General features: G+C 40.0%; 1 protein-coding gene across 1 annotated transcript; it reads left to right on the top strand.

Annotated features, from left to right (window-relative positions):
* The first annotated feature begins 6195 nt into the window (after positions 1-6195).
* Positions 6196-16138, top strand: LOC145238677 (uncharacterized). The gene is made up of 3 exons (XM_080101918.1): positions 6196-6573; positions 12683-12824; positions 13815-16138. The coding sequence occupies exons 1-3, from the start codon at positions 6454-6456 to the stop codon at positions 14615-14617; spliced, it is 1065 nt and encodes a 354-aa protein (XP_079958044.1). The 5' UTR covers positions 6196-6453; the 3' UTR covers positions 14618-16138.
* Positions 16139-16693: the final 555 nt, after the last annotated feature.

Genomic DNA, 16693 nt, shown 5'->3' with positions numbered 1-16693 from the left:
TGACATGGGAACGCATGCGCCCCTGGCACATGTACTTGTAGCCCGGCCGTCGGTGCTTAGTAATTTGCCGCGAGGAGGTCATTGCGACGGACAGCAATCAAGCAGCTTAGCAAGGTGTTCGGCGCGCCAATTAACTGGATTAGCCGCAAGAAATGGACGCTGCTTTGACCTGGCGTCGTGCTTGTAATTGGGGTGGCCTAACCTTTTCGTTTTCAGTATGGTTTACAGGTTTGACAGCTGGTAATTGCTGATGCACTTCCGACAACAAGAGGAAAAAAATAATGCAGATTTAAATTTAGCACTATTATGTGTATGGACTGTACAGCTTCCGAGGCAGGTTTAGCACGAGCTTAGCGTTTAGAGGTCTTATAGAATTCCGATAAAAGATTGTTTAATCTTAACCTTAACTAAATGGCAGTTTTTGAATGCCTTGTGGTAACCCATGCAAGATGTATTTACATGTGTATAGAAGTTCATTTGCGTTGTAAACCTTTGTGAGGAAAAGTATGCGAAGTGGTGTCCCAATTGCTTATAACCGAAAAAAGCAGAGTATGTAACGCTCAGACTTAGAGTCCAAAAATAGAATCTTGTATTGTAAAGGAAGCCAAGTCGTATAGTAAGAACAGATGACGTAACTTTATTTTTGACAGAGTAATCCCGGTAGGGAACCGACATATCCGAGATTATAGTTTATCCTTCGACTGTCGTTGTGATCTATATACAATTGCCTCACGCATGCACTGGTACTGCATTGTTCAGCAAGTGCTAAGCCGATTGCGAGTATAATGTTAACATTCGCGTGTTATCACGAAAGACATATCGTCGCTAAGGCCCGAGTCATAAACAGGTCAATGTTGGTATCCGGTGGACCACAAAGACGTCAGCGACTATGCCGTGCCCCGGGCAACGAGAAAATGGGTATTGAAGCTGTATTAAGAGGTACCAAAAAGGTTCTTACTACTTAGGCTGAATTCTTGGAAATTGACACAGGTTAAAGAATTCATTTCCGTTTTGACTTTTGTGGTTACTGTCGTAGGCGTTTTGATTTGTTTTGGTGCCATTACTTGAAACTCGATACGCTATGTTGAGATTTTGTTGAAATAATAGAGCAACGCAATAGGACCTTTTTTAAAACCAAACCTCACTGTTGAAAGTGCTAGCGGTTTGTGTTACATCTGTTTTTAGGCTTGGACGTTTTACGGAGTAAAACCCAATTCGCGGGGGACCATTCTTGTGTGGTAAACTTAATTTAGGACAAAATTTCAGTCCTTTAATTTAGCACACAGACAGATAGGCGCTTCTGACCATATGGAATACTATTATCTCTTTGATCTAACGCTGCTTCGATTTTAGATTTCTAAATTAAGTAAGTAGGCAAGTGTGATTTTGTGGACCAGGAAAACTGCTTTATGTATCTCAACAGTTGCATTAACAGTTCGGGGCATAAATTACATTAAATTGAGTGTTGATTTTTCTAACGGCGGCTTCAATGTTGTGTTTTGACCAGAAACAAAGAACTTGATTTGCATACGAGTTTTTGTATAGCCAGTGGCGATCTGTATTTTCCTCGTAGCAGGATATAAGCTCAGGCTTAAGGCTACATAAAATTGTCTTGTTAAAAACATCGCCGATGTGGTAGTATTGACACAAATCATAGTTTAAAGCGCAACGGAATTTCAGACAGAAAAGCGGTTTATTCCAATATTGTGTCCAAAATTTCATTTCACCTTGACTGGTTGTACCTTTTTCACGTTCTATGAATATTTTGGTTATTGTAAGTATGATATTGCATTCAGCTATTCTTTGTCGATGTCTATAAGTTGCCCCTTTTTTGGTTTCTTCTGTATTCCGTTGTTTGTAAGATGTGCCCAATATGACCAAGTCTGCCAACATTTGGTCTTATACCGCAAATCCCTTCGGTAGATTGAAAACCACCTTACCCGTGCCAGGACCTGTAGGGAAGAAAACTGCATCAAAGCCTGCAAAATCTCTCAGTAGGCAATATTTGAAAGTCAAATCAATTCCTTCCGCTGCGCCAGAGCCCAATTCTCTTGCCACAGGTTGACTTCTTTCATAACCGCCTGATTCCCTGGGGACCTGGATGTGGCCTTTCCCACGGCTGAGCATTACGTTAATTCACCTCCCTTAATCGACTGCTTAGCCGCCTAATATAGATATCAGACGAAAAGAAATCTCGCTTGTGTGTGTGTGTCTGCTAAGCTAAGCTGCGTATATTTGCTTTTTTGGGACGTTTATGTGGGTACATTTAGTGTTAGTACCGGACTGGACAAAGCTTACCACTCGTTACAAGATTACTGTGTAACGGATTTTTAATTGTGGTAAACTTTTTTCTATGTTGAGGTATATTTATTGGATAGGAAAAACATTACGGATCAAAACAATAGGAATTGCGAAAGTCAACTAAACCTTATAGTCTTTGTACCTATTTCGCCGTACCATGTTTACGCATTGCTGACGTTTCCGCAAACATGCAGCCACATGCATTCCATGCAAGCCGCAGCCAAAGTCCAACCATCGGTGCCAGTCGGGCCCTTATTGTCAATTCAGAACACAAACCAGTTGCTTTAACAGGCGCCTAGCGTTGGCAGGTTACAGGTTACAGCCATGTACAGTGGTATAAGGGCCGTTGACCTGCAGTTCAAGCTACCGTATTAATATTTCGGTGCTAGGTTTCGAGGTTTTCCATTGTGTTGCCTTGATAGGTGTGCTGTATTTAAGAAGGAACTGTCTTAATGGTCGAGTTTATATTTAGTGTTGCCCTTTGCGTCTGTCAAATTTTAGGATATTCCAGTTTTAGTGGCTTAAAATGACCTAAAGCGTTTAACCGTTGTATTGTTAAAAATAAATTGGGGAATATCCGAATTACGTGTTTACTAAAACAACAACTAGATGAGATTTATCAGTCCGGTTTAAACAGGAAATGGTAGGGTAGAACAACAAAACGTTGACCTGTTAATCGGTGTTGATGTGCCTTTTGCCATATATTGCGTAAACCACCGCCACAAGTATACCAGAACTATTGCTATATTTGCAAATTCATTTTTGAACAAATATAAATGAAACACGAAAATAAAAACTCAATAGAAAACTTGTTTCTGCCGCTGAATTGCCTGACTTTTTTCTCTCAATCCTTTTGTGCTTGCTTTTGGTAACAGGAGACCACGTATTGGACAGTGTATGTGTTTATACGAACTTTCAAGGTTAAGCCGAATCTCAAGGTCAAAATTGGACGCTATAGCGACGCCTTGCCTTGAAGCTATATTGTCCACCCAGCAGTACCGTGCGTCAATAATCGCTTATTGTTACGTCACAAGACGTGAATCACGTTGACTTTGCACGTGTTGAATGACTTCAGAACTTAAAAGATAAGATCTCGTTTTTTTTTACAAGAATGACGTAGCTAATTGACCTTTTTGGAATATTTCACTCATTTTGTACCATACTCGGTTCGGACAAAATCAGTCTTAAAAAATTATACCCGAACGTTTACGTTGTAGCGGATAGTTTGGTTATATTCATGTGCAGATATAATGTGATTTGTTTGTAAAATTTTGCAACGTTTTAAAAACATTTAAATGTTTGTTCTCGTGTTATGTTGAAATTTTATTTTCACGCTTCAAGTCTCATACCATTCAAGCATCTGATACGTTTTCATGGGATTTTTTTCTTCTTCCTATCTTTTATCAAAAAATGTGTTACCGTCCGGTCAACGGCCTTATAGCCTAGATTTCAAAGGTCTATATATTGTTAGAGGTCCCACCTTAACTTGTAAACAAAGGAAGGTTTATTTTCTCAAACATCCGCCATTCTCGCTCCAAAGTCTATTGGCTGCCTCGCGGCTTTCCAAACCCCGAACTGTCGTTTCTCAATAAACTTTCGAAATGTCGCCGACAAGCCTGGTATTTTGCGGTGGTCAAGGAAAAGAGAAATTCCTTAAGGCGTATGCGTCGATTGTTAAAGTTAATGCCCACGCATTCAGTAACGTGCGTAAGATGCGTAGCACTCCCAAAATAAAGCGCCAAAACGGCTTTTCGGAAGTAGCATTTTGCGTCAGTGCGTGGTACAGCTAACGTCCTGTACGTAACAGCATCAGAAACGCAGAGAAAAAATGCATTCAATTCATGCGCTGCTGAAGCATGCTCAGTTATTTTAGTCCGCCTATTCACAACGCAGGCGCTATCTGCAAACTAATTGAAACTGTTTCGTTTCTCTTTAGCTTCATTGACTTGAAAGCAGTTGACATGAGTGCAAGACCTTTTTGAAACAGCAATGCTTATGTATCTAGTCACTGATTGAGACATGAGCTGCAGTAATAAGGAACTTTAATACAGTTTATGTCAGGATAATTGTGAAATAGCTTGTGTGTTTTTTACAGGGCTAAAACGTAGCATTTTATTTCCGCGGACTTTCCACTTATTGCGAGATATGGCAACCAAGCCAAGAGGAAGAAACCAACGTGTCTTGGCCAGCCGCGCAATACACTTAAATTGGAACAAAACCCCACTGTACACTGCCAAAAACGTGACTACTGTAACGTAGCACGACTGACGTTATAGCCACTTTCTACAGCCGGAACGAACCAGTGCCCAAGTTCCGTACATTGCATCGGAAAGAGTCTGACTATTTTGTTATCAAACACTGCATGTGCGTGGGCATTGTTATCTGTCGGAAGGCTTGTGCTTGTTGCGTGGTTAACTGAACCTCTTGTCGCATGGCGGGTAACATCGATTCGTTACATGCGGTAGTCCGGTAGTGAGGCTGCCGGTCTTTATGTCTGTAGCTGGTTGTTGCTGTTTTGGATATTATGCTTTTGAGTTATGTGGCAAAGGCTGTGCTCAGAGCTAAAAAATATGTGTAATGTAACTGTGATGTTTAGAACGCGAAAGGTTTCAAGCAGGTTTAGAAATTGTTTAGTTTACGTGAAGAAAGCATAATTTTACTTACATGTTGTGCTGTAGGAGTGTAGGTATGTTGACTTACAACATTGTTTCAGATGTTTATAATGTTATGCTCAAACCCACTTTTTGAAATTAAATCCTATCTTAGTTTTTGAACATAAGTTTGTCTACACTCTATGTCTATAGAGATATCTGATTTGACGCCCCAAAGCACCTGTAGTGACTATATTACTTTTCAGTGCACATGTTGAGGTCGGAAACTGTAAACAAGCTTAAAGCAAGCACCGCAGCCTTGCAAGTTATCTCCCTTGCTTTAATAACTGCCCAGCATCAGTTGTTTATGAAGGTTCTGTCAAAACCACTTGACAATCCGATTATAATTTGGCATTTTCAAAGGCTCATGTGTGACGCATATTCCACAGAAGTAATCCCATATCTCTCCGATGGGATTACTCTTTGAGACGTCTTGAGCATATAGCGGTTTGTATTAAGATTCCACATGCCTTGAAGTTAGGTCTTAGTCAAAGATTTAGTCTTGTGATTTTGACGATTCTTATCAGCTAGTAGTTTACAGCAAAGGCTACAGGTGCATATACTGCAAATAGTACGTACACATAGTTTGTTATTTGGGTTGTTTGCAGCAGGCAAAAGCTAGGAGAAGTAATAAGTTACCATTCATAGCACGTGTATATTACACATATTATTTATATGTATCAATAGGCATAGGCCGATGCTACGTTTACAACCTGGTTACATGTGTTGACAACCCAACTGTCATTGTAGCCTTCACCCTTACTGAAAGCGACAAAATTTACGTCGTCTCTACCCCATTTCCGCCTGGGTAGTTAATACTATAACACGGTGTGCTAACGATGACGAAGGGTTACTACAGATCGTGCTGTGACCTGACACGTCACATTAACACGTTGTATGTAGATGCGGGCCTGCTTTTCGTTAGACCAGCCTTAACCTGCTGTGGCCTGTATACAATCAAGTGGTGCCAATTGGCCAAGTTCATTTGCACATAGCTCATGTGGAATGCAGATTATTACGTATTTTAAATGCAAGACCCAGTTAAATGGTAGTCTACCTAGCCTTAATTTTTGGGACCCGATTCAAATAAAAAATTGTTTGATGTAAACAAGCCTTTCACATAAGATGTAAACAAATCTTTCACATCCAATGTTGGCATTTTCTGTATTTCCCCCAAGCAACGATATTTGGTGTTCCAAGTAATTTATATGTCTCTTTAATTTACTTGAAAACTAACCTAAATATGATACGTTTTGTTTTTTAGGCAGTTAAGTGCGAGCTTTATGTGGTAAAAGCATATGCCTTAAAGATGCTGAGAATAAGACTGCACTGACGCTATTGTCCATTTCCAAGCATCAAGAAGCAATTGCCATTTTAATCCGCAACCAAAAGAAAACCGGACGTAGGCTTCCTGCATACGGAAACTTTACCGATTTTGGTCACTTTGGGTCAATTGGTCGTGGACTGACCAAACTGGCCAGAAACTGGACTAACTAGGCCCATGATGACGCCTCTGGGTTCCATTTTTAGGACGGGAGCCAACAAACCACCGAAGATTGACCAGCACAGTTTGTTCACTAGCATCCAAGTTAGTGCCGCCGTTTTACAAGGAGACTTACAGGTAGGCTGTTTGGACCGTTGTGCATTTCCTTGTTTCCTGCTACCTTTATGCCAGGCCCGGGACTACACAAATTGTTTTACAAAACAGAAATGGTGGTTTGTAGGAACAAGCAGTGTATAATTGTTGAAGTTGACGGATTGATGTAGCTCTTTACTTATGAAAACAGTTTGAAAACGCCATTTTTACATTTGTCGTAAATGGTCTTAAAATTAGTTGCTGCCTTGTGAAACCATAGTACTTGCTTTCGTAACTGTTGTTCTTGGTTGTGACGGAATCAGAACCAATTTCATGCCCTAAATGAGCTTATAATGCTGCTTATTGATCTGTTTACGCCATATGTTCATGTACGAAACAGAACACATACATTGTGCCCACATAACCTTGCAAGTTTCGCGAACATTTTTCAAGCAATAGCTGCATAAAACATCCGCCTATTGGCCCAAGGCGGCGTCGCTCGCGGAAGCTGTTGGAAACTGGTTTCCCGCGCTGCAAAAATTGTGTCGTGTGACCACGTTTGAGGTGTAACACACCTGAGTAAAAAAAACTAAACTAAAGACATTATTAAAAATCGCCGCTATGAAAAACATGTGGTTTGTTGAATGGGTAAAATAGTGATTGGGGTCGAAATTTTGTTGCAACCCAGCTTGTCTGCATGACATTCGCCTTTGCGTTGTCAGTGAAGAACAAAGTTAAACGTTGTATTACTTAAAGTTTAATTATTGAACTGTATTTGGACTTATCAACTTATAAACAGTAATGCTCTTCCAGCAGTTTTTATTTTGAATAATCGACGTTTCGATGTCCCATACGGGACACCTTCATCAGGATAATGGCACTTTTTAACAGACAAATTTCTCATAAAGCGACAAGAGCATCAAAACACACTCCAAAAACATCGATAACAAGCTTAGGAATCTAATGGATGCTTCCAACATCTGATACGTAGTGTCTGGCATAAAAAACTTTTGACATATCGCATTGCCTTCGCTATAATTTGCAAAGATCACATACGTAAACAATTTAAATGACCACGTTATGTAAATTGGTTTGGTCGTTTTGTTGACATTTCGGAAAACATTATGCGTATGCGGAATCGTGTTTTACGTAATGACATGCGTTTCATGTTATGCATCACAAAATCAAAAATACTTAGCCAAGCCTCGTTTGAGCGAAAGGTCAAACTATAACCTTGTATGCAAACCTACTTGGCAGGTTTCAAATATATGTTTGCAAACAGAATTCCACGCTGACAGGTGGATCCTACTTAGGATTGTGGAGAGAGTTGTTGTACGTTATTCAACCACATGGGCGCCGGTACATAAGGGCAAGAGGCACTTGCCTACATGTACATAAAAGTTTGATATCTTAAGTAAAAAATTTGAACCCTCCTGCACAATTTTCTGCGCATATGCCCAACCGATATTTTTCCATTTCGATTTAACAAGCGTTCTAACATAGCTGTGTTTTGTTTATCCGCTTCTAGAATCAAAGTATATGGCATGTTCTTATGGGCACAATGTTGTAAAAAATGAGTATTTTGGTCAGTGTGATGGGATGGTTAGGGCTGCTTGAATGAATCCATTTGCACGCAGTTTCCTAATCCCTGCAACCAAATATAAATACAAATTGATTTCGTTTCAGTTTCGAGAAAATTTGGAATTGCAAATATCATGATGACTGTTGCGTAGGATTTTTGAAAGCCTGAATCCTGGCTTGGTGACATTAAAGTTTGTTGTCGTGGTTAAAAAAGTTTGGGCTGGTTGTTTTCACTTATTTTTTTAAGTTTTCTCAAAAACCGACTGAAAAGGACATCAACATGTTTTGGATTTAGTCATTTACACTACAATATTAAAGCCAGTATATACCTGGCGATGACAGTAGAAACTACCGTAACGTAGTGATGTTTTACACTTAGATATTGGCTTGTATGTTTTTGCTCGAAAATTTTAGAACCTTGCATTTGTGCACAAAGCTTCTATATCTGTCAAACGAAAGTCAAACGGCATATTGCTTTGACATATGAGCCTGTAGCACCATGAACAAAGCCGACCTATTCCCTTTGCAGTAAACTGTGATTTAATGGTGCGTTTACGACCGCTAGCTTCAATTTACGACCGACAAATCTGTCCCACCTGTCGCTTTGCCCACACAACGTGAGAAAATACGTGCAAAGTGAAAGGTAGGGATTATAGTGAAGGAATTTTAAACTTACAGGGCCGGTAAGGTAGCAGTTAATGTTACGATTTCCATGTTGCGGTAAACATAGGGTTTATGTTTTGAGGGCGTTTTGACTTGCGTTGGTGGCCGTTGCTTAAAACAGATTTTCACCGGAAACGTTTGGATCCGAAAGCAACTTTAATCTTACGTCTTTAAAAACCTTTTGTATATTTTGGCTTTGTGAACAACTCCTTTGATAATCTACTTACAAAAGCATAAATAAAAGGAACTGAAATATATATTGTGGTAAACTGTGAATTTTTTTGTCAATTTTGTATTGTAATGTTATCACAGGCAAACAAACATTTCATCACAAACTCTCAATGAAATGCTGGACCAGTCTTTGCAAATTGCTTACCAGGAAGCAGACAAATCATTTTTCACAGACCCGGCGCATTTGGCGTGTTGTGCCACAGATATATTCGTGATACAAAAAGGCAACGTCTCTCTTGGAAACTGAATTCGTTTCCCCTTAAGCTCTGTGCACTGCTACTCCCATATTTGGTCCGGCAGCGAAAAAAAGCCGTTTGACACGTACAATTATCATCATGATGCTGTTAATGGTGTTCTTACGGCTGTAGCTGATTCGTGCATTGGCAACGTGGTGTGACAGCTTTTGAACCGATAATTGTGTGTTGCAGGCGGCTAATGCCCTAAATTCGATCACTCGGCCACAATAATGAAAAAGCAAGAAATTCTTGTAAAATTCTTATCAAATCCTAGTAAATTGATTCTGGGAATCAATCCCTTTTCTGTTACTAACAAACGATTTCAACCTTTCATGTTATAACTTTGCAAACGTTTTTTTACAGGTTCAAATCAGTTAACTATCTTAAATATGCTTTTATAAGCAGCATATATTTGTTCTATGTAAGATAGCTAACTGAAATAGGAAATAAACGTTTTCAAATTTGTGATATTGTTGCATCAAAACCTAAAAAATTATAGTGTAAAATCGAACAATGCTCTATTTGTACTGTATTAGTTAAAATGGCTACATTATCAACCAAAGAATTTTGATTCCTTCCGGCGGACACAATAATTATCGAAACGTAGAGATATTTAATATATACGGGCGGTAATATCACCGGTAAACACACATCCCCTAAACCGTGTTTAGACCCATGTCGTTATCGCGTAACACAAAGTAATACATCTCCGCTGACGCAAATTGGACGTTTGCGTCCCAGCGACACTACTTACGCTGTAAACTTGGTTGACATTGAAACAACGCTTTTTTGATTTAAGGCATACCAAAGCGTCGCAATCATCGAAATTTAGCTGCTTTGCGTGCAGGCGCTAAGTGCTGTGCGCAAGACCTAATTTCGATGTAAACCGTCAAGCCACGGCCAGGCCTAAAAGATTTGCCACGCATGACACGAGATTGTTGATGTTAAATGCAATGTAAGCTGTACCAAAAAGAATGCATACCCCCATTTTTATTACTTTTTTAATCACGCCGATCCTTCATTTATTCTCGGTTATTTTTCAAACTGAAACACGTAGAATTACTCGTTTGGGTGGGACCAAGTTTTATAGAGCAAATAAACATAGCTGTTACAATCAAAATGACTTTATTCATTGACCTGTTGTTTTGATGTTGGTTGGTAAAATGCTAATCGTTGTCAACAAGACATTTTCACACAAAAACGCCTTTAGCGATTTAAGCAACATTAACAAGTCCTTTGTAACCAAATCCAGTATCTTTGCATTGATTTCTCCACCAACGCCGTGAGAAGTTTAAACATAAAGCAGTATATTTAGACCTGAATTGTTGTCAGCCTTGCTCGTACTTGCGTAGTGAGCCCGGTTAGGTTTATTCGGCGCATGCAACAGTGTGAAACAACTTTGGGCTATTTTCTTCGATTTACGGGAAGGTCAAGGCGTATCAGGTTGCTACTACTGCGTAACAATTTGCTTGTGTCCTCGACGGCCTTTTGTCCCCAGGACGATTTGGTTACATCATGTTTCCGAACTACCTTTTGTGTCGCCAAGGGTCTTTTGGGGATCGCGTATTTGCAGGTAAACTTGAAATAGCCCGAAGTGTAAAAGATTCTAGTTTTACTCGCCTTTTAGGTGGTTGGGATTTTTTAGTCTGTAGTGACATTTGATAATGTGATGTTTTGTTGTGACAGATTGGAAATGGTTTCAAATGATTTTCAACCGGTAATACACGCGGACTATTGTGCTGACTTTCAATACATTTTTCCTGTTGCTTTTTAAAACCAAGTTGAATAAACAAACGATTTTACCCTAAAAATGACTAGCAATGTCGAAAGTAGTGTACCTGAACGTTTGGCAAAAAAGAATCTTTGTAGTGCAATATGGGGGGATTGAAATTATGACAAAATTGATAAACATAGCCGTATGTAATGTCATAATTCGCTTATCTTTTACATATAACAGTCAGCTGTTTGGATAATTTTGCAAAGCATTTGTGTTTAATGATTCAGTCGGTCGATTAGGCATGATTCCTTCCAATCCTTCGCGAAATCCAGTTCGGGCTCCGCTCTCCGGCCGAGCTATTTTCGTTGAATTGCGGATGTATTGAGTGTCTGACCTAAGTCCCCTACAACCCTTCCGGGCAGTTATTAATAAACCACCAATCGACAGAGCACCCGGACTCGTTGATTTGCTGCGACTTGCCGCTTAACCCATATGTCTTCCATTTGGCTTTCTCTATGCAGCCAAAAAGAAAACTTGATTTTACAACCAAGCAAGATAACATATTCTGCTAAATTACATGACTTAAGTGTATGTCGCCCCCTTAATTCTACACCAAAAGGCGGGCGATATTTCCAGTTTAAGAAGCATTCGTTTATTGACCATGTGGCTTAAAGTTATTTAATGGTTTAGTTTAGATACTAAGTTTGCTGCATAGTGCACACTGTTTAGATTTATAATTTTCATCGGTGCAGTTTGTGACAAGACATGAACCGTATTGGATACTAAAGTCGCATTACAGCGTTTGCTGAGAGTTACGTCTTATGTCTTACCAAATCTCTTCGACGCCACGTTTTTGGTGGTTGCAAAATCAGTGCAACATATTGCAACATTTTGCACCTATCTAATTCCACAGTTCGCCTTTCGCTAAAGTCCAGTTGCACGCGACCAAAAGTTCATAGTTCACATGATTTCGTGACTTGTTTCCGTGATTCTCGTTGCCATTTTCACTGCGAAGCAAATTTGTCTATCGGTGATGCCAAGCCCGTTCCCTGTCACTCGGGCACGTGACCTTTCCCAAATAACGATGTTCTTCCGTCTCACGCATCTGAATGCACGGGTGTTAAAATGTCAATGCAGAACGAACGTATAATTACAGCCACATAGGTTGTCAAGTGTGCTATATAATTTCGGTTATAATTCCTGGCTTTCGTTGTCAACTTTGTCATAGAATAAGCTTCCTAACAGAATCTGCTTTAGTTTGAGATAAAAATTCTTGCGACATTGCTGTACGGGACATTTTTTCGGGTGATTTTGTTTGTTTTGTTGCAATTATTATTAAAACTTTCTACATATGTGTGTCATCATAGGTCTTTAGGTTGTTATCACAAATCATTATTAGGTGGACTTCCACATTAACTTATAATTTCGAGGCGCGCACATGCCTTACGTTTTTGCACTTGAGTAAAAAGTAACATCATTCAACCATCACCAATACCCAGAAAGGTTGCGCAACAATCATTAAACTAGCTAAACTGGTCGCATTTTGAGGTTGCCTGAAAGCATGCAGACACATCATTAAAGCAGTTCAGCTGGTCTGGGCGGTAACGTGTTTTTTCGCGGCCTTTACCACTTCCCACCTTTGAGCCCGCGCCCGGCACTCGACCTATGGAGCTGCTGATTTTAATTTCACCTGTAAGACGATTGAAAATGTTTCGTTGCTATGCAGGTCTACGAGCCTTGGAAACGGAAGCGAAGCAAGCCTAAGGAGTGTCATGTGACGTTATACGTCAACGAAACGAGTCCGTTCCTTGTGTGGCACAAGATCGAAAAGGGAAACAAGCAAGTCAACGCTGTGGTCGCAAATATTGGTAGGTATTTGGTTATAATACACTAATCTACATACTGTAGTGCTTGAACGCCTGGTCCCTGATGACTATGCCCTTATAAGGTCATCAACAAATCGTTTCGGACCGTATCGGTTCAAAGGAGGCTTGTAGTTACAAATTGCTCAATTACTGCTTGATATTTTGAAAATAGAGAGCGATTCCTGTTGCACTTGATAACCACTGCCTTTGCAATTACGTAAGTGTTGTTTGGAATGTTGCCGATATGTTTCACATAAAGGACCGCATGTCTATAATTTGGCAAGGCCTTCTTCGTCACAAGTGTTTATTTCACACTCGATTTTTAGATCTTGTTAAAAAAGTATAAGACACGCTAGATGGTACAAAAACAGGTAAAATAGTGTTGTATGGAGTAATTCCATGTGAATGGCATGAAAACGTAAGTACAACAAACAAAGTATCCTCAGCTCTTAATAATGGCTTCTTCAAAAATCCAATTGATTCCTGCCACATTAAAGCCAAACCCACAAAGCAAACTAGCGTGCAAAAGCTGTAAGCATATAACATGCATTAGCGCGTGCAAAGTGTGTGGGTATTTTATTGCTCACTTACCTATTTGTAAAGTCATCTCTTTGGGCTTTCAAAGTTTAACGGAGGTTTTAACGCACGTAAAGTTATTCGCTTTGCCAAAAGCTTGTGGTTTTGTCTAACTGACTTTTTTTCGAAAAACAAAAGCTGCATTGTTATACTTCTTTTGAGAGCACATTGGTTTAAAATTCCTTCACTTTCACAGTTCGCATTTTTACTACAGTAAAAAAGCAACAGTAAAAAAATTGTTGATGCTACTTTTTTACCGAGAACGCACACACGATATTTGGCCAGCTTATCAAATGTAGACAATAAAAAGTGATAAAAAAATATGTTCACTTTTAAAATGACACTTCGTACAAACTCTATCTCAAGCATTCCTTTGTCTGCTCCATGTTTTATCATTTGCATTTAAATTCTGTACAGTCCCGGATGACAACCCTGCGAGTCCGAACGCAACGCCGAAACCCCGATGTGTACTCCCGGTGAGTCGCGCAAAACTCAGGAAGACCACGGGAGGAAGCTTCGAACTCACAGACTTTGCATCTTCCCTCACCTTCCGCTTCGTAGCGAGCACCATCAAAGAAGCGGAGTCATGGGTGAAAAAACTCTCCTCCGAGAGCCTCCGGGAAGCGAAACTGGACATGAGGAGTATCTGCTCCTCCTGCTCTTCGTTTTCCTCCTCCACCTCCTCGTTTAACTCTCACACTTCGCCGGATTCGAGTCCGAATGAAGGTGGACGCTTTTTCCCCGCTTCGAACAATGGAGAACGCGAACAAAACGCAAAATCGAGGCACCGTAAGTCCGCTAGTTTCTCCGATGCCACGGGAGCTTTAATGCAGCTCCTTAACAACGGGACCCCGGGACGGTTACAGCCCATCACGCCGGAAGACGGACTCGAAATCCCGGAAGAGTCAACGCCGAACCTTGATGTCTTCGCGGTAAAGAGCACAGCGGACCATATAGCTGCTTGTAAACTTGGACACGTGCGGTCAAATAGCAAAACCTTTCCGCGCGTCCAGGCGTCCAAGGCTGCAGCCGCGGCCAGACAACAGCAGCAACACATGCGCGCCCAGCCGCATTTGGGCATTCACGTTGCACTGGACAGACATAGGCCAGAGTTAAGGCAAGCCAGGAGCACCACGACAGAATCGCCAACAGAAAAACCTTCGCCTGATTTTTCGACCCTTCCGTTTTCCGAGTTCTTTGTTCACGTACCAAGTACATAGCAGCTCGCTATTCTTTAATTTTTTGTCCTTATTTTTCATACTTTTTTAACTTTTTCGTTTATCATGTTTGCATTGATTCCTACCTAATTCTTTTTTGCAGTGAAATTGAAATGCCGCAAATGCAAAGGTCTTTATATAAATGTACTAATGTTCCGACGTCACAGCATTATCAATGACGTCATTTTTTGGAGGTCACGACCTGATTATCTTTGCTCAGCAAAAATGAGTTTAAGCGTTTTGCTTAAGTGACAGCATCAGTCGATCAAATAGCCAACGCTTATTTCAAGCAGTTTTAAAATCTTTGTTGACTATAAAAAGGTTTGGCGTTACGTTGTGTAAAAAACTTGAGTGGAAATCTTTGGACTGTCAGCGTTGGCGTGAAGTCTGTTTACAGTTTGTATGCGAACACACCCATTTCGCAGTCCACGTCCTTTGTGCTAAGCAAAACCTAGGCGATAGCATGCGTAAATTAACTCTCGGAGTCCGAAAAGCGTTATGGTTAAGCGCTACGGCCCACCCGAAGGTTTTTTATTAATTCCCAGGTCGCTGAAAAATTCGCCAAAGTACTCTTTATTATTCCCTAACGTAATTTTAACGATAATTTGGCTGTACTAGGTTTCAAGTTAGCACGAATGATAGTGCTATGAAACCGTTAGTCCATGGTGGTCAAAAATGTTTACAAGAGCTGTTTTAGGTGTAAAATTGCCACTAACAAATTTTTGTAACCCGAAAATATCTCGGTTTCGCTCGTTTCGACGTATTCCTTTGCTTTAAAAAAATAGTACCTACGTTATATTGCCAAAAGCTACTATTTCATAGTTAAAATTTTTATTTGAATTACAAATGCTGTCTGCTCAACAGGAAAACAAGACCAATTGGGCAAAATATTCTCTTTTTCAATTGGTCGTGTAATTAAACTGTGTGTTTTCAATTCTGCGCCGTACTAACATTTAACTCCCAGTAAATGGTCGCCTTTTGTTTGTGTTAGCGTTGCCATATTTTCTTTACCCCCAGTAGCAACTCCAGTGTTATTTACGTGTAAGTGTTTTCGTTTTCTTTCTTGCGCGCGCCTGTGTTTGTGACGTCACAAAAGAGTCTATTACGTCACTTGGGCGACTCTTTTCAAATTTGTGCAATCTTCTTTTTTTGCTTTCCAAATCTTACACTAGATCATCGTTCACCCCAAAACCCCCTTTTGGGGGGGAGGGGGGCATTGTATGACGTCATCAACAACTGCCGATCGCAAAGTCTTCTTTGTTGTCGCTCAAGTCTATAGGTATTTCAGATTACCTACTTAAAGGGAGATAAAGTAACTTTTGTTTTGCTTTTCCAGAGTATTAGAGTTTTTCCTATTATCATGCTTTTGTTTCAGAACCAAAGTGGGTTTTCTCGTTGACACTTCAAAATATGAACGCGTATTTCGTTTTGTGTTACGTCATCACCCGATCGCGCGCATGTCTGTTACGTCACACGCGTTTTGTGTTCCAAGCCAAAGTGCGTTAATAAATCACAAGAACTCAACTGCAACTTTGATGACTTGCATTATGTCACGTACATATATTGCATAAAAAATTGCGTTTTTGAGAACACAGTAACAGAAAGTTGCATCTCTTTGAAAGTTTATTTGCTTTTTAGTTTGGTGTTTCTTAACCTAGCCGGGAGTAGGTCATCTTCATTACAAAAATATGGCCAGAAAAATCAATTTAGTACAAGTTCGAAAGAAGCTTGGAAGATAATGCAGTGCAGCAGTTCATAATATTAGTAGTAACTGACACATATATAAATAAAAGTAAGATTTGTATTGGCACATAAGTAAAATGTATTGTTTTTTGGTTCCTTTGACCCATTTATGTACATTTGACATTTTTTGGTATTAATTTGATGTTGCATGATAAAGGAAAATGATCAGAACCAAGTTTATTGGGTTAAAGAAGTTACATTTGTAGCATAGCGTCTTGAACTTCTGTATTCTTGAAGCCCAAAATTCAGCAATATTTTGCATTCTTGAAGCCTGTGTCCTAAGTTGATGCAGACCCCCAAGACCCCCAAAACCCCAGGTTGGAAACAATACACTGC

This window comes from Phallusia mammillata, chromosome 7 (assembly GCF_965637545.1).
Source record: "Phallusia mammillata chromosome 7, kaPhaMamm4.hap1.1, whole genome shotgun sequence".
Taxonomy (NCBI): Eukaryota; Metazoa; Chordata; class Ascidiacea; order Phlebobranchia; family Ascidiidae; genus Phallusia; species Phallusia mammillata.
Note: the sequence above shows the minus strand (reverse complement) of the source record. Positions and strands in the feature narration are given on the sequence as shown.